Source organism: Schistocerca piceifrons, chromosome 8, assembly GCF_021461385.2.
Source record: "Schistocerca piceifrons isolate TAMUIC-IGC-003096 chromosome 8, iqSchPice1.1, whole genome shotgun sequence".
Classification (NCBI taxonomy): Eukaryota; Metazoa; Arthropoda; class Insecta; order Orthoptera; family Acrididae; genus Schistocerca; species Schistocerca piceifrons.
This window is the reverse complement of record NC_060145.1, coordinates 456746376-456764987: the sequence shown is the minus strand read 5'-3', so window position 1 is coordinate 456764987 and position 18612 is coordinate 456746376. Positions and strand designations below refer to the sequence as shown.

The 18612-nt window shown below is 43.6% G+C and overlaps 1 protein-coding gene across 1 annotated transcript in view; it reads right to left on the bottom strand.

Annotated features, from left to right (window-relative positions):
* The window catches only part of LOC124712448 (mucin-1-like), a 106843-nt gene that overhangs the window by 26237 nt on the left and 61994 nt on the right, over positions 1-18612 (bottom strand). The window contains exons 4-6 of the mRNA XM_047242743.1: positions 12290-12436; positions 10163-10309; positions 736-882 (exon numbers count right to left, since the gene is read on the bottom strand). Coding sequence (XP_047098699.1) covers positions 736-882; positions 10163-10309; positions 12290-12436 — 441 coding nt within the window. The remainder of the gene's footprint in view (positions 1-735; positions 883-10162; positions 10310-12289; positions 12437-18612) is intronic.

The window sequence follows — 18612 nt, the reverse complement described above, 5'->3', positions numbered from 1 at the left end:
CTTGCTGGGTGTTTGAGGAACTACAGGTTAGTCTTCGTTGTGGCCGCTTGTATGTTCCCGCCGGCGTTGCAAAGTACATTTTTCTTGGGGAGGGACGCTGCTTGTGATGAGCGAGAGATACGCATTCGATCGCAGTATGGAGAAAATTTTCAACTTTCTCTTCATATGAATGTGACCGCAAAAGGCGTTCTAATAAAAAAATACAAATTCACAACATTACATATCGTTAACTGGGGGACGAACATTATTTTGTATCTCTTTCCCTGGTAACTATTCATCTGTCATTTCTTTTTTAGCACAGCCACAGACTTACATTCGCAATTATTTATGGAATTGAAATCGAGGTTTTTGGCATTGCAGTGCATTGATAACCTCTATTACATCCATTCCTTCCAGGATTAATTTAGGAATCATTTAAACTAGAAACTGCATCGAGCACACCAATTCACTCACTATCTTATGAAAAGAATTTTGTTTCGTAACTCTTTTCTCATATAAGTGCCCCGAGTGAATCATTTATTTCTTCAGTAGAATGTTATTTCTCCCATGAACCCAGAGAAGGAGGTAGAACCTCATCTTGATCCACACCTACTACAACGTCCATGTAAATCATAACCTCTGATTTATCAAGATGTAAAAAAACAACAGTAAATTTTTGACCATAACACTCGATTAACAACACCATCAGTCGTATTCTGCATTTGGAAAACGTGCACGTGTAGTGATGGAACTCACCGCATGGGGGAGACTGCTGCGTCACCAGGCGGAGGAGTGCTGTCGGCGGCCACGTTATGTGTAGCTGTAGTGGGAGTCCGACTGTGGTCGCTGAGTGGCTGCGAGAGAGGGCCGGGCGTGGGACTGCTGCCTGCTGCGGCTGCCACACTGCACAGACAGACAGACAGCGTGTAGGAGGGGCCAGAGGCCAGCTGCTGCTGGCAGACTGTCCACACACAGGCAACAGGTCACACTGTGCCAACGGGAGCAGTGCATCCGCTCAGCTGGATGATTAACCAATGAGGCTAACAGTCAGCTTCCTCTGAGTTGTCCACAAAAGTAGATTAGCATTCAAGACAACAGACTGTTCAAAACAAAGCGCGGATGAAAGATACTGTGGACCAACAGTTATTCTGGTGTCAAAAGAGACCTATTGGATAAGACAGTGTAAATACATAACAACCACATTCACACATAAATTAGAGGGTAATAATCTTTCTATTTACTTAATGTGGAATGGTGTTTGTAGCTCATATGTTAGGGACTGGGCTGTTAGAGGCACAGATGGTAAACCAAGAGCATCGGAACTGTGAACAGGAGAAATTTCATATTGGGAAGGAGCACACAATTTGGGATAGAATGAAGCAGTTTCAGTGAAAAATTTAATTTCCATAAGAATATGACACAGACTGAAACATTGCCCAACAAATTTCATTGACATCTGTCAACAAACGCCTTCTATGGATATTAACTATTGTCTGTCCTTGAAGTTGAATGATTGTGTGACGAAGATCAGTAAAGAAGGCAGAGACAATTACATATACCGTACATTTCGCACAGATTCGGAATTTCGGCCGTACCACTGAATTTCTCCACCCGCGCGATGTATACGAACGTTAATGATTTTTAATCATCATTTTAATGGGCTTTCGGAGCCGAGGGCACACTCATGTACCCTTGATGATACATCTACTCGCAGATGACACGCATGTAAGCATCGTGTCTGATCACCTGCATCCATTCATGTACATAGTGCGTTCCAACAGACTTTTGCAATTCCAGCAGGACAATGCGACACCCCACACGTCCAGATTTGCTTCAGAGTGGCTCCAGGAACACTCTTCTGAGTTTAAGCACTTCCAATAGCCACAGAAGTGCCGAAACGTGAACATTATTGATCATATATTGGATGCCATGCAACGTGCTGTTCAGAAGAAATCGCCATCCCCCCGTCTCTTATGGATTTATGGACAGCCCTGCAGGATTCATGCAGTCAGTTCCTTCCAGCAGTACTTCAGACGTTAGTTGAGTCCATGCCACGTTATGTTGCGGCACTTCTGCGTGCTCGCAGGGGCATACACGATATTAGGCACGTGTACCAGTTTCTTTGGCTCTTCAATGTTATATGTGTTACATAATGAATGATATCGATGTCTACGTGACGTTAAACACAGTGTGTTACGTAATTATAAATTTTTCCTGCACACTATGTACATTCTGTTTAACATTACTGATTGTGTTTTGGGATATGCATTTTATTGTGTCATCTTACATTGAGAGGTTACAGGTTTTTTTTTACATCGTGATCCACATTGTGTTATTTCTGGGATGTGTCGAAAATCTATAGAGCCCAAAACGTTATCCCAAAGACCAGGGTCCGCAGCTCGTGGTCGTGCGGTAGCGTTATCACTTCCCGCGCCCGGGTTCCCGGGTTCGATTCCCAGCGGGGACAGGGATTTTCTCTGCCTCGTGATGACTGGGTGTTGTGTTATGTCCTTAGGTTAGATAGGTTTAAGAAGTTCTAGGGGACTGATGACCATAGATGATAAGTCCCATAGTGCTCAGAGCCATTTGAACCATTTTGCACCAAAGACCAGGACACGGCCAACCACGTGTGATACCAGAAGCAGAGGACCATTATTTGGCCATAACGACACGACGGTAGCGAGTTACTATTGCATGGCAACTGGCATCTGACCTCACAGCATGCACTGGACGAGCTGTATTGGGGCAAACCGTGTACAGAAGGGTTCGGCAGAACGGCCATTATTGTCGGAGACCTCTGATGCGACTTCACAGAAGGGAACATCTAGAGTGGAGTCGTCGACATCCCACCGCCACGATCGAACAATGGACCAGCGTTCTTTTCGCAGATGAGCCCCAATTTCGTCTAGAGAGTGATTCTCAACAAAATTGCGTCTGGAGTGAACGTGGAACACGATTTCTTGACACAAACATTGTGGAAAGAGACCTATATCGAGGAGGATCTCTAATGGCGTCAACAGGGATTTTTTGACCACTCAAAAACTGTTCAGTAAATAGTACAGGTGAATCGTGACTATATCTTGGACCCTTACATGCGGTTGTTGAGGGGTGGTTTGGACCCAGACTTCGTATTAATGGACGATAATGCTCGACCTCATAGTGCACGGGTGGTTGATGTATTCTTGGAAACGAACGATAGTGCAAGGATGGCGTGGCCTGCTCGCTCTTCCGATTTAAGTCCCATAGTGCCATGTCTGGGATGCACTATGGAGACAGGTTACATCACCTCAGCATCCACCAACCACTCTCCAAGACTTGCAAGCAGGTCTGCAAGAAGAATGGACGTTATTGTCTCAAATTGAAATTGATGATATCATTGTGTGGTGGTCACACCCCACACTGAGCACATTAACCAGTTGCCAGAGCGTGTATGCAAATCGGTTATGTTGGAAAAAACGAATAACATTTTTACCTACCGTTATGCGTTTTGCAGTTGTTTGCATTCTGTATCCTTTATGTTGTTTCTAATTTACTGTTATTTGTTTACATTGTTTTATGGCAAAATATATGCAGCCTTGAAAAAAATTTCCTTTTCTTACTTTAATTTTGAACACCAGTGTAGTATTGGAAGCCGACAGGTGACGGTGATGTCGATGTTTAATGAGTATTCGAGGGGCATCCAGTTGTGAGAGTTGTTGTTGTATGGCACTGAAGTGAAGACTATCGATTTCATCGCTCTAACGCGCGTTTTCGAAAGGTGGTCAGTATTCGTGGAGAAGAAACGAGGTTCCCCGTGCCAAAAGTGCATCAGAATTTTATCCAAGATTACGTGAAGCCATTGGCGAGAGATCATCACCGCACAGGACAGTAGCACGATGAGTCAAGGCGGTTAGTGTGTGTCACATTGAGACTGCGGATCGGCAGCGCACAGGTCGGCTGTCCAATCGCTCCTTGACACCAGATTGCCATCGTGAGTATTCTCGTTTCGGTAGACCAGCGGGGGACTCCCTAGGAATTATCTGTAGAGGTTGGTGTCATTCATCAAACTGTGTGGCACATGCAGTAGAAATGTTTTAAGGAAAACCGCGTCCCCCTGGGTTACAGGTCATCTCACCAACGGATAGAAGTGGCAGAAATGACGGGATGCACTGGCTGACACCCACCTGAACAGATACCGCAACGAAGGAGGCGCCTTTCTGCATCGCACTGTCGCCATTGACGAGACGTGGGCGCGAGCCTACGAACCTGGATTAAAGTGTCAGTGGAATTAATAACGTCACCCAGGTTCGCCACGTTGAGAAAATTTTGTCCGGGACCCAGCTGGATAAAGAGTGTAGTGATACGGCGTATGACTACGAAGGGTTTATTCTTGGGCTTGCTGTGCCTGAGGGACTAACCGTTAACAGTATCGATTTTTGGATCGACATCTGCGTTCTGCCATGCCGCATAATAGCCAACGTTTATGAGATGGTCGCCCAGTCGTGTTGCATGACAACGTACGTTCTCATACCGCAGCAAACGCCGACCTCATATTGCATACGTGCTACTGGGAGGTGCTGGAACACTCTCCGTTCTCAGCATACATGAGTGCATGTGACTTCTACGTGTTTCTGAAACTGAAGGAACACCTCCGAAGCCAGCATTTGCTGCGTGGCAGCTGTTCCCCGCGCAATGGGGTGATACGCCGCTGTCATCAGCAGGGAATGTCTCGCCAACCGTCCCGATCGGCTTCCCGATATTTGGTAAAAAGTAACAGACTTTTCGGATGGCTACACTGAAGGAATGTCAAACAACTGTACCTGTTAGTTCATTAAATACTGCGTTTTGTTGAAGTTGCCACTACTTTGTATACAGCCCTTGTATAACCAATCTCAAAGATTCTAGTGCCATCAAGTCTCCTCGACGTATACACCCTTCCTTCATCATTCTAAAAGCAACTGTTAGCGATAATCACACAATGCAAAATTCTACTAGGTGGCTTGCTCTTTCATTTTCCCCAGCAGCAAGTTTCCTACCACACTTCGCTTCCTTTTCCTACTATATTCCAGTCTCCCACCACAATCAAATCTTCTTCTCCCTTAAGTACCTAAATAATTCATCTTATCTCGTCACATGTTTTTAATCTCTTCTCCATCTGAGGCGCTAATTGATAAATAAACTTGTACTGCCTTTGTGGTTGTTGGTTTGGTGTCTGTTTCCGCTATGATAATACATTCACACGTAATTAGCAATATTTCTACACTCCTGGAAATTGAAATAAGAACACCGTGAATTCATTGTCCCAGGAAGGGGAAACTTTATTGACACATTCCTGGGGTCAGATACATCACGTGATCACACTGACAGAACCACAGGCACATAGACATAGGCAACAGAGCATGCACAATGTCGGCACTAGTACAGTGTATATCCACCTTTCGCAGCAATGCAGGCTGCTATTCTCCCATGGAGACGATCGTAGAGATGCTGGATGTAGTCCTGTGGAACGGCTTGCCATGCCAGTTCCACCTGGCGCCTCAGTTGGACCAGCGTTCGTGCTGGACGTGCAGACCGCGTGAGACGACGCTTCATCCAGTCCCAAACATGCTCAATGGGGGACAGATCCGGAGATCTTGCTGGCCAGGGTAGTTGACTTACACCTTCTAGAGCACGTTGGGTGGCACGGGATACATGCGGACGTGCATTGTCCTGTTGGAACAGCAAGTTCCCTTGCCGGTCTGGGAATGGTAGAACGATGGGTTCGATGACGGTTTGGATGTACCGTGCACTATTCAGTGTCCCCTCGACGATCACCAGTGGTGTACGGCCAGTGTAGGAGATCGCTCCCCACACCATGATGCCGGGTGTTGGCCCTGTGTGCCTCGGTCGTATGCAGTCCTGATTGTGGCGCTCACCTGTACGGCGCCAAACACGCATACGACCATCATTGGCACCAAGGCAGAAGCGACTCTCATCGCTGAAGACGACACGTCTCCATTCGTCCCTCCATTCACGCCTGTCGCGACACCACTGGAGGTGGGCTGCACGATGTTGGGGCGTGAGCGGAAGACGGCCTAACAGTGTGCGGGACCGTAGCCCAGCTTCATGGAGACGGTTGCGAATGGTCCTCGCCGATACCCCAGGAGCAACAGTGTCCCTAATTTGCTGGGAAGTGGCGGTGCGGTCCCCTACGGCACTGCGTAGGATCCTACGGTCTTGGCGTGCATCCGTGCGTCGCTGCGGTCCGGTCCCAGGTCGACGGGCACGTGCACCTTCCGCCGACCACTGGCGACAACATCGATGTACTGTGGAGACCTCACGCCCCACGTGTTGAGCAATTCGGCGGTACGTCCACCCGGCCTCCCGCATGCCCACTATACGACCTCGCTCAAAGTCCGTCAACTGCACATACGGTTCACGTCCACGCTGTCGCGGCATGCTACCAGTGTTAAAGACTGCGATGGAGCTCCGTATGCCATGGCAAACTGGCTGACACTGACGGCGGCGGTGCACAAATGCTGCGCAGCTAGCGCCATTCGACGGCCAACACCACGGTTCCTGGTGTGTCCGCTGTGCCGTGCGTGTGATCATTGCTTGTACAGCCCTCTCGCAGTGTCCGGAGCAAGTATGGTGGGTCTGACACACCGGTGTCAATGTGTTCTTTTTTCCATTTCCAGGAGTGTATTTTCTGATTCATCATTAGCATTTTAGCTACGTGATTTGGTGTTGATGACCCTGTAATGACATGATCAGAGCTCCTGTTCTTGCTGCCACCACACTTCAGTGGTTCCCACTGTATAGAACTTCATCCTATTCATTTCCTTTTTCAGATTCTCTAACCTCCCTTCCAGATTAACGGATCTACATTCCATGAGCTGGCCCATAGAATACCAATTTTTTGCTCCTGATGATGACGTCCTCCTAAGTAATTTGCGCCTCAAGACGTTAATGGGAGACTACTACCTCCGAAATATTTTAGTCATCATCGTATATCCATGCAGAAGATCTGCATGCTTTCAGCCATTTGCAATACAATCACAGCAAGGACATGTTGCCTAATATTACAGGGCCGGTACAGTCAGTCATACAGATTGTTGCCGCTGCAACTACTGAAATGGCTGCCGGCCCTTTGAGGAACTACAGGTTAGTCTTCGTTGTGGTTGATTGTATGGTACCGCTATTTCTGCAATTGAGGCTCACGAGCCACCACGGCGTCATAAAGTCCAGTTTTCTTGGGGAGGGGCGCTGTCTGTGATGAGCAAGAGATTCGCAACCGATTCAAAAATGGGGAAAATTTTCAACTATCACTATATACGGATGTGATCAGCAAAAGTCGTTTAAATAAAAATATACAAATTCACGTATTTAAAAATACACATCACAACTTTCCATATCGTCAGTTGGAGGAAACATTATTTTTTATCGCTGTTCCCGACAGCTATTCCTCGATCGTTTCTTTTTTTGCACAGTCAAGACTTACATTCGCAATTGCATTAGTTAACAAATTTAAACTTTTTTTCTGCGTCTGCTTTGTAAATGGGTGGATTGACTACTTTTGGTGCTGGATACACTGGTAAAATCAGTTTTTCTCTATGACGTCACATTTCCTAGATAACAGAATAAAAAAAAAGTAATAGCGAAAATTGACACGATAAAATCAAACAAAAATACATATTCGGAACTTTTGAAATCAAAACTATTTTGTACGTATATATGGGCATGATGCCAATAAAAGCTTCAAGTTAGTTCAGAAGATATTTTCACCTTTAATCGTCTTTGGTTTTTGAAAAATGCGACGACGGAGCTCTTCTTTTGTTTGCCGTTTCATCACTCTCCCTAACAAGACCCCAGCAGTAGTCACCCATCATCGAAGGGTTCCAACGGCCTTGGTAACGGTGTTCCATGGTAAGAATGTCTTGGTGAAAACGTTCACCATGCTCATCGCTTACGGCTCCCAAATTTTCCGGGAAGAAATAAAGGTGAGAATGTAAAAAGTGAATTTCAAGCGACATTGTACACCTCATGTTCTTATAGTTGTCCAACAGATCATTCACAATAGTAACATAGTTTTTGTCTTTTGTGCTACCTAAAAGGACCTTCAAAATTGCTTTAAAAGAAGACCAAGCAGCTAATTGAATATCTGTGAGTTTGGTATCAAAGGATGGATCTTTCAGCAATTTTCTTATTTGTGGTCCAACAAAAAAAAACCTCTTTCAGCTTTGCCTCACTTAATTTGAGAAACTTTTCTTTTAAGTGATTGAAGGCCTCACCTTCTTTATCCAGAGCTTCTACAAAGTCCTTGATAAGGCCCAACTTGATATGAAGAGGAGGCAAAATGATTTTATCGGGCTCAACCAGTGGGGTTTTGTTCACATTTATGCTTCCAGGAACATATGCCTTCCTTATAGGCCATTCCTTGACTGTATAGTGGTTCTTGGTGTCATGGCTGTCCTAAAGGCACAAGAAGTAGCAGTATTTCGTGAATCCAGCCTATAAACCTGTAAGGAGTTCAACAAATTTTAAATTCATGATGCTTATATTTGATTGCCTCTGGCAGCAAAACCATGTTTCCTTAAGTTTTTTTCATGTGTACTGCGTAAGCCAAAGGTACCGATGTAAATCCATTGCCATTATGCAGTAGTACTGCTTTCAAGCTGGTTTTACTGGAGTCAATAAATTGTCGCCACTCCTGTGGATTATGTTTTACACCTCGCTGCATCATCAGACCATTGACATCTCTACATACACACAGTGAATTCTGCATATCGAAATATTGAGCGAAGGAAGCACCACTTGATCTGAAACAGGAAATTTTTGTGCCTGATGCTAGAAGGCTCCCGTTGTTGCTGTCTCGACCCCAAGAGTTCAGCTTGCTGTTTAGAAAGTTTTAGATCGTGAACTAGATCGTTCAATTCCTTTTGACTAAACAGCTGTGTTGAAGTGTCATGATATTGAGGGCAGTACTCTTCTATATGTTCAATACTTTCTGATACTTGACATGGTGTCTGGTTCCGTGGCTTTCAAGTTACAGACAGGAACCGGCAACCACTCATCATGGGGTACAGGCAAATGCACTTAGGATACATTTGGATACTTTATTTTAAGTCTAGTCTTGCTTGAATTTCCCGAAATATTTGTAAGACAGGAGAAACAGTCTGAATAATGGTCATTAGGCTCTCACCACACCATTGGAACAGCGAATGGCATGGCTCGGCGTTTTCCTTTCAACCAATCATTAAGGTTGTAGTACACGTTATGCAGGCAATATGAGATGCAAAAACTTTCTATCTTGATCACTAACAGGAGAATCGAAATACAATTTATATGTCTTCTCAACCAAATCAGTAATTTGTTTTCTTTGGGCTTTTTTAGTGAATTTCCCATAAGATAACGAGATTTACAAGGTGCTAATTTTCTTAGCGTATGTTCTAAACACAATAAGTTTACACTATCTTTAACAGGAAACACTCACTGAGGATCTCTTTAACACCACTGCATTACCACACCAACCATTTACTGACGATTTGTAGATCTTCTATCTCTCCTCTGCCAATCAAAAACAAACAACTAAACAGCTAAACAGGAGAACAGCAAAAAGCGAAATACTTAATACGAATAATAAAAAACTTTTAAAAACTCAAAAATGGTACATGCTAGAAAATTTTGAAAGCTATATTCGCATTCGACACACAAAAATACATACAAGTTGATGTTTCACATCCCAGATGCAAAATGGCTGTCGAGTAGTGCTGTTTATTGACGTGAAATCAATGTTTTTGGCGTTCCCATGCACCATTTTTTAACCTCTTTTACACTCATTCCTTCCACTGTTAATTTAGGAAGATAGATTTCTATCATTTAAACCAGAAACTACATGCAGCACACCAATTGATTCAGTATCTTTTGAAAACAATTTTGGTTCGTAATTCTTTTCTCACATAAGCACATCAAGTGAATCGTTTGTTTCTTCAGTTGAATATAATGCCTCCTATGAACCCAGAGAAGATGGTAAAAGCTCATCATGGTCCATGCCTACTGGAACGTGCAAATTTATTACAGGTGTAACTTTTCCAGACATGTAATTCATAACCTCTTATTTAACATAATAAAGCAACAATCAATTTTTGGCTATATCACTTGATTAACGACACCACAAGTCATACTATGCGTTTGGAAAACGTGCACGTGTAGTGATGGAACTCACCGGATGTGGCAGATTGCGACGTCATCTGGTGTGGGAGTGCTGTCGGCGGCCACGTTAAGTGCAGCTGTAGTGGGAGTCCGGCTGTGGTCGCTGTGTGGCTGCGAGGGAGGGCTGGGCGTGAGACGGCTGCCTGCTGCGGCTGCCACACTGCACAGACAGACAGACAGCGTGTAGCAGGGGCCAGAGGCCAGCTGCTGCTGACAGACTGTCCACACACAGGCAACAGGTCACACTGTGCCAACGGGAACAGTGCATCCGCTCAGCTGGATGTGAATTAGTCTCACTTTAAAATCGTACATATGATGAATCATTTAGTGTGTGTGGCCAATTGGCACAGTAAAAAGTGATATAATTTTTAACACATGTTCCTGCATTGTGCAGTGCTATGAATGTGATTGAGGAAGTGATCCTAAATGCTTAGACCTTGTGAAATTGATATTTTGCATTAACATATAAGTAATTTAGTTTTTTGGTAATGATAGCCTAACCTATAGGCCTACGTTTCCAACCATAGCCTATTTGATTGTTTTTGGGAAAAATTTCTCGCCAGTTACTCATTCAGATTTTTTAGCAAAAACCAAACACAAATGGAAAGTAAGCCTACTTTGATCATCAGCAAGTGTTATCAATGATGACGTTATGCATAATTCTTCAAGATGACGCCATCTTTCACTTTTCCCCAAGATGCATGGTCTTCTAGTACCCTTCTCTTCCTTTCCGTACTACTGTACTCCAGTCTCCCATCACAATCAAACATTCTTCTTCCTTAAGTTGCTCAATAATACATATTATTTCATCATATATTTTTTTAAATTCTTCTCCATCTCAGGAGCTAATTGATAAATACACTTCTACTGCCTTTGTGGTTATTGGTTTCGTGTTTATCCGCGCCATGATAATGCATTCACACGTACTTAGCAATCCTTCTATTTTCTGATTCATCATTAGGCCGACTCCTGAATCTTAACTACTTGATTGGGTTTTGATGACCGTGTAATGAGCTGACCACAAGTCCTGTTCTTGCTGCCTACATTCCATGCGCTGACCCACAGAAAACCAGAATACCAGTTTTGTTGCTCCTGATGATGACGTCATCCTAAGTAGTTTCCGCCTGGAGACGTTAATGGGAGATTATTACCTCCGAAATATTTTAGCCGAAGGTATACCATCATCGTGTATCCATGCAGCAGATCTGCGTGCTTTCATCCACCTGCAATACAATTTCAGTAAGGCTGTGTTGACTAACATTACAGGGCCAGTTCAGTCAGCCATACAGACTGTTCCTGCTGCAACTACTGAAATGGCTCCTGGTCCTTTGAGGCACTACGGGTTACTCTTCATTGTGTTTGCTTGTGTGGTACCGTTGTTTCAGCAGTTGAGGCCGGCGAGCTACCCCAGCTTCACAAAGTACATTGTTCTTGGGGAGTAGCGCTACTTGTGATAAGCGAGATATTTGTATTCGGTTCAAGTATGGGGAAAATTTTCAACTTGCACTACATACGAAAGTGGTCAGCAAAAGTCGTTTAAATAAAAATATGCAAACGTACCTATTTAAACAAACAACATTCCGTATCGTTAATTGGAGGACACACATTATTTTGTATCTCTTTTCCTGGTAACTATTGCTCCATCGTTTCTTTTTGAGCAGTCACGGACTCACATTGACAATTATTTATTGACATGAAATCAATGTTTTTTGCATTGCAATGCACTTTTCTTAACCTCTTCTACGCCTGTTCCCCCCACTGTTAATTTAGGAAGGTAGAAATCCATCATTTAAACCAGAAACTGCAACCAACACACCAATTCATTCACTATCTTTTGAAAACAATTTAGTTTCATAACTCTTTTCTCATATACGCATCTTGCATGAATCATTTGTTTCTTCAGTTGAGTATTATTCCACCTGTGAACCCAGGGAAGGTGGTAACAACTCATCTTGGTCCACATATACTGAAACGTGCAAATTTATTACAGGTATAACTTTTCCATACATGTAATTCATAACCCCTTATTTATCAAGCTATACTAAAGCAACAATCAATTTTTGGCTATATCACTTGATTAACAACACCACAAGTCTTATTATGCATTTGGAAAATGTGCACGTGTAGTGATGGAACTCACCGGAAGTGGGAGACTGCTGCATCATCAGGCGGGGGAGTGCTGTTGGCGGCCACGTCCAGTGCAGCTGTAGTGGGAGTCCGGCTGTGGTCGCTGTGTGGCTGCGAGAGAGGGCTGGGCGTGGGACTGCTGCCTGCTGCGGCTGCCACACTGCACAGACAGACAGACAGCGTGTAGCAGGGGCCAGAGACCAGCTGCTGCTGACAGACTGTCCACACACAGGCAACAGGTCACACTGTGCCAACGGGAGCAGTGCATCCGCTCAGCTGGATGACTTACCAATGAGGCTAACAGTCAGCTTCCTCTGAGTTGTCCACAAAAGTAGACTAGCATTCAAGACAACAGACTGTTCAAAACAAAGTGCAGATGAAAGATACTGTGGACCAACAGCTATACTGGTGTCACAAGAGACCTACTGGATGAGACAGTGTAAATACATAACAACCACATTCACACAGAAATTAGAAGGTAATAATCTTTAAATTTACTTAATGTGATACTATGAGTGAGATGGTGTTTGTAGGTCATACGTTAGGGACTGGGCTGTTAGAGGCACAAATGGTAAGTAGGGGGGACAGAAGGATCTGAACATTAGCTGACCAACGTTTGCGATTGCTTCTTGTCCTTTATTTCCGTCGTTTGCACGGAACAGATGTTCTAAGTACTAAAAAATATAGTGTTTACATCAATAACATAGTGTTGGGAAGGCAACTTCGATCGCTTTTCTGTCCAGGAAACAAGCAAGGCATGCTATCGTATCTTTTATACCTCCATGCGGAATAGAGTTCTTATTTCCTTACATTGTTAGTGCATTAGTCTCACTGTAGTTTACACATAATCTCACTTTAAAATCGTATGTGTGATGCATCATTCATAGTATTGTAAAGGGTAAAAAAAAATTTAATTTTCTAATCGTATTCCAGCGTTGTGCAATACTATGAATGTGAATGAGGGAATGGTCTCAATAGCTTAGACCCTGTAAAATCGCTATTTTACATTAACAAGTATGTAACACACATTTTTTTTTAGTAATGATAGCCTGACCTGTAAGCCTATGTTTCCAACTACAGTCTATTTGCTTCTTTTTCCGAAAAACTTCTCTCCCTTAACTCGATCAGAAATAACCAAACACAATTAGAATGCAAGTCTACTTTGATCGTGGGTTTCATTTTACTCTTGAATTTCATTTTGAGTTTTTCAAAGTATATAACCCTATACCATCCTTTGTGATAAACTGGCAGTTACGTGGTTAGTTTCATCTTCCATGTATCAGTCATTTCATATTAAGATCAATTTTATTGTAAGTATACGTCCATGTTGATCATTTTAATTAAAGACATACATAGGTTAGTCAATAATTGTTACCCATAACCATTTACACATTAGAATAACAGATAATCTTTTTCGAAATAAGAGGAGTAGTCAAGAGAAAAGTTCTCAGTTTGGTCGAAAATTTTACTTTGCTGTCTGTGAGGCACCTTATATAAGTTGGTAAGTCATCAAAAATTTTGGTTAAAGCATTGTGAACCCTGTGTGTGCTACAAACAACCTTAACGTGGCGTAATGCATGTCCTATTATTCTTGTGGTATTGCAATCATGTACATCACTGTTCCCGTTGAAGTGCAGTGGATTATTTACAACAAACTTCGTGAGTGAATAACTGAAGCGGAGAGATCGCTACTCACATACCGAGCAGAGGCCATGCACGACTGAAAGAGTGTTCACAAAAGTTTTCGGCAAAAGCCTTCTTCAGAAAGGAAGCAAAGCGCACACACACACACGTTCATACAATCGTACAGAAAAAATTCTCGCACGGTTGACCAATGTCTCCGGCTGTTCTAGCCAGATTCTCTTTTAAAGAGGGAGAAAATGCGAGCATTTTCTTCAGAAGACGTACCACTGCGATGTATTCTGTGGTGTTAAACTATGTTAATAACCATTTAATGATTTTCATGAAAAATTGTCACTGATTCTGAATGAAAATTAATCTGGGTGAAGTCAAGCATCAAAGAGCGATCAAAAATGGTAATCAGACGCTTTTATAGACCACCTGGGTGAGGAGCTGTATGGAAGAGCACTTACGAGAGAACTTGCAGAATGTCGTAAGTAGTTTTCCTGATCTGTTGTGATAGGTGTGTGACTTTAGGTTACCAGGTACACTTCTAGAGAACCATGCTATCAAAACTGATGCCATAGAGTGGGATTCATGTGACATTGTTCTGAATGTCTTGTCCGAAAATTACTTCGAGCAGATAGTCAGAGAAACAACTGCTGAATGTAACGTCTTGGACCTCCTACCAACAAACACCGGAACTTACCGAATCAATCAACGTAGAGGAAGGTATGGGTGATCGTTTGGCTATGATAGCAATTATGACTACAGGTATTAGAAGAAATGTAAAGAAAGACATGAACCTATTTTTGCTTAGGAAGAGTGACAGCCTACAAATTACAGAGAATCTTAGCAGTCAGCATCAAATATTCAATGATGAGGGCGTAGATTTGGAACACAAACGGAAAAAAAATCGTTCAGTACGCCTTAGACTAGTATGTTTCGAGCAGAATCTTAAGGGACAGAAAAGACGCACCGTGGTTTAGTGGCCATACTGAGAAACTGTTGCCTAAACAAAAAGAGGTTCATCACACATTCAAGAGAAGACAAACTGTACCTGACAACCAGCAGCTGAACGAAGCCGGCCGGAGTGGCTGAGTGGTTCTAGGCGCTACAGTCTGGAACCGCGCGACCGCTGCGGTCGCAGGTTCGAATCCTGCCTCGGGCATGGATGTGTGTGATGTCCCTAGATTAGTTAGGTTTAAGTAGTTCTGATGACCTCAGAAGTTAAGTCCCATAGTGCTCAGAGCCATTTGAAACAGCTGAACGAAGCGGATATGAGCATCAGGAGAGCAATGAGAGAAGCTTTCAGGGCCTTTGAAAGGAAAATTTTGCAATTCGCTCCGAGTAAAAACCCTCAGAGGTTTTGGTCTTATGTAAAATCAGTAAACTTTTCGGAATCCTGTTCATTTACTCAGTGACCATACTGGCACTGAAACAGTGGATGACAGAGAGAAGACCGAAATACCGAATCGAGACACTGTCCCATATTTCACCTCATAGTACGAACGTCAAAATGGCAGATACTGAGATAAGCGATAGCGGACTGGATAATCAACTGCAGTCGCTTATGGAGTGAGAACACATCAGGACCAGATGGGATATCCATAAGATTCTGCAAACATTACGCGAAACAACCTGCTTCTCTTCTAGAAGTAATTTATCGTAGACCGCTTGAGCAACGAAGCGTACTTAGTTACCGGAAGAAAGGGCAAGTGATTCAACCATTCAACGAAACATTATCCTAATGGGCTTTCGGAGCCGAAAGCCGATTCATGAAACCTTGATGATACGTCTAGATACGATTCTCACAGGTAACATGTACGTAAGCATCGTATCTGATCACCTGCATCTATTCATGTACATAGTGCGTTCCAACAGACTTCAGCAAACTCCAGCAGGACCATGCGACACCCCACACATCCAGAATTGTTACAGAGTGGCTCCATGAACACTCTTCTTAGTTTAAACACTTCCGCTGGCCACCGAACTGCCGAAATATGAACGTTACTGATTATATCTGGTATGCTGTGCGACGTGCTACACAGAAGAGATCTCCACCCCCCTCGTCTCTTATAGACAGCCCTGTAGGATTCATGGTGTCAGTCCCCTATAGCACTACTTCAGACGTTAGTCTAGTCCATGCCACATCGTGTTGCTGCACTTCTGCGTGCTCGCGGGGGTTTCTACACGATATTAGGCAGGTGCACCAGCTTTTTGGCTCTTCACTATACTATGTGATACATAATGAATGATATCGATGTCTACGTGACGTTAAGCCTACTGTTAACATATTTAAACATATTTCCCGAACACCATGTACGTTGTGTTTAACATAACTGATTGTGTTTTGGGATATGCATTTTATTGTGTCATCTTACACTGAGAGGTTTCTGGTTTGTTTTACATAGTGGTCCACATTCTGTTATTTCTGGGATGTGTCGAAAATCTATAGAGACCAAAACAGTATCCTAAAGATCAGGGCATGGCCAACCACGTGTGATACCAGAAGCAGAGGAACATTATTTGGCCATAACTGCACGACGGTACCCTCTTACTGCTGTACGCCAACAGGCATCTGAACACGCAGCAGGCACTGGACGTGTTGTATTCAGGCAAACTGTGAACAGAAGTCTTCGGCAGGGTGGCCTTCACTGTCGCAGACCTGCTGTATGTGTACCTCTGATGCACCTGCACGGAAGAGAACGTCTAGAGTCGTCAACATCCCAACTGGACGAACGAAAATGGACCAATGAGCTCCAACTTGGTCTCGAGAGTGATTATCGACAAGGTTGCATTTGGAGGGAACGTGGAACACTATTCCGGGACTCAAGCATTATGGAAAGAGACCTATGTCGAGCAGGATACTTAACGGTGTGTGCAAGGATTTTTTTGACCACTCAGAAACCTCTTCATGAAGTTGTACAGGTGAATCGGCAAGGTTTAACTGCTCTTAGGTGTCGTGACGAGATCTTGGAATCTGAAGTCCGGTTTAACTGTTGTTAGGTATTGTGACGAGATTTTGGAACCTCATGTGTGGTTGTTAAGAGATAGCGTGGACCCAGACTGTATTGATGGACGATAATGCTCGACCTCATAGAGCACCTGAGGTTCATGTTTTCTTAAAGACACTTCACAGACGGCGTTGCGTGCTCTCTATCTCGTTTCAGACCAATAGCGCATGTCTGGATGCTCTAGGGAGATAGCTTACATCACCTCAGCATCCACCAACCACTCTCCAAGACTTGCAAGCAGGTCTGCAAGAAGAATGGGCTTTATTGTCTCAACACGCGATTGATGACATCATTAACAGAAAGTCCATCGTCGACAGGCTCCTCCTGCCAGAGGTGATCACATCACAAACTGAGCACATTAACCAGGTGTCGGAGTGTGTGCGCAAATCCGTTAAGTTGGGAAAAACGAAGATCATTTTTATCCATCATGGCATTTGTTTACATTCTGTATTCTTTACATCGTTTCTAATTTGCTATCATCTGTTTACAGTGTTTTGTGACAAAATAAACGCAGCTTTGCGAAATTTCCGTTTGTTGCTTAAATTTTGGACACCAGTGTAGTATACGGGAGTGGTCAGGAGTCGGCGTTGTCGATGTTTAATGAGTGTTTGAGGGCCATCCAGTTGTGAGAGTTGTTGCTGTATGGTACTGAAGTGAAGACAATCGATTTCATCGCTCTAAAGCGCGTTTTCGAAAGGAGATCAATGTTCGTGGATGATAATCTAGGTTTCCCGTGGTAAAAATGCATCAGAATTTCATCCAAGATTACGTGAAGCCACTGGTGACAGATCATCACCGTCGGCTGTCCACTCAGTCCTCGAGACCAGACAGCCATCGTGGGAGTTCTCGTTTCCAAAGACCACCAGTGGACTCCCTAGGAATTATCTACAGACGTTGGTCCCTGTCATCAAACTGTGTGGCAAATGCAGTAGAAATGTTTTAAGGAAAACTGCGTCCCTCTGAGTTCCACGTTGCATCACCGACTGTCAGAAGTGCCAGAAGTGACGGTATGCAATGGCTGGCACCCATCTGAACAGATATCGCAACGAAGGAGGCGCGTTTCTGCATCTCATTGTCGCCATTGATGAGACGTCAGCACGAGCCTAGGAACATGAATTAAAGTGCCAGCGGAATTAACGACGTCACGCAGGTTAGTCATGTTCAGAAAATTTTGACAGGAAGCCAGTTGGGTAAAGGTTGTAGTGACTTGGCTTTTCACTACGAGGATGTTATTCTTCGGCTACTTGTGTCTGAGGGACCCACCGGTTTTTTGATCGTCATCTGCGTTCTGCCGAGCGGCACAATAGTCAACGTTTACCGTGACGTGGTCGCCCAGTCGGGTTCTCTTCTTTTTCCTACTTCCTTATTCCCGTCTCCCATCACAATCAAATTTTCTTCTTCCTTAAGTACCTGAATAATTGATCTTATCTCATCATATATTCTTCAAGCTCTTCTCCATCTAAGGAGCTAATTGATAAATAAACTTGATTTGCCTTGGTGGTTGTTGGTTTTGTGTCTCTCTTCTCCATGATAACGCATTCACACGTGCTTAGCAATATTTCTAATTTATGATTCATCATTAGCCCAACTTCTGAATTTTGGCTACTTTATTTGGTGTTGATGACCCTGTAAAGACCTGACCAGAGATACAGTTATTGCTACCACCTCACTTCAGTGGTTCGCCCTACATAAAACTTCA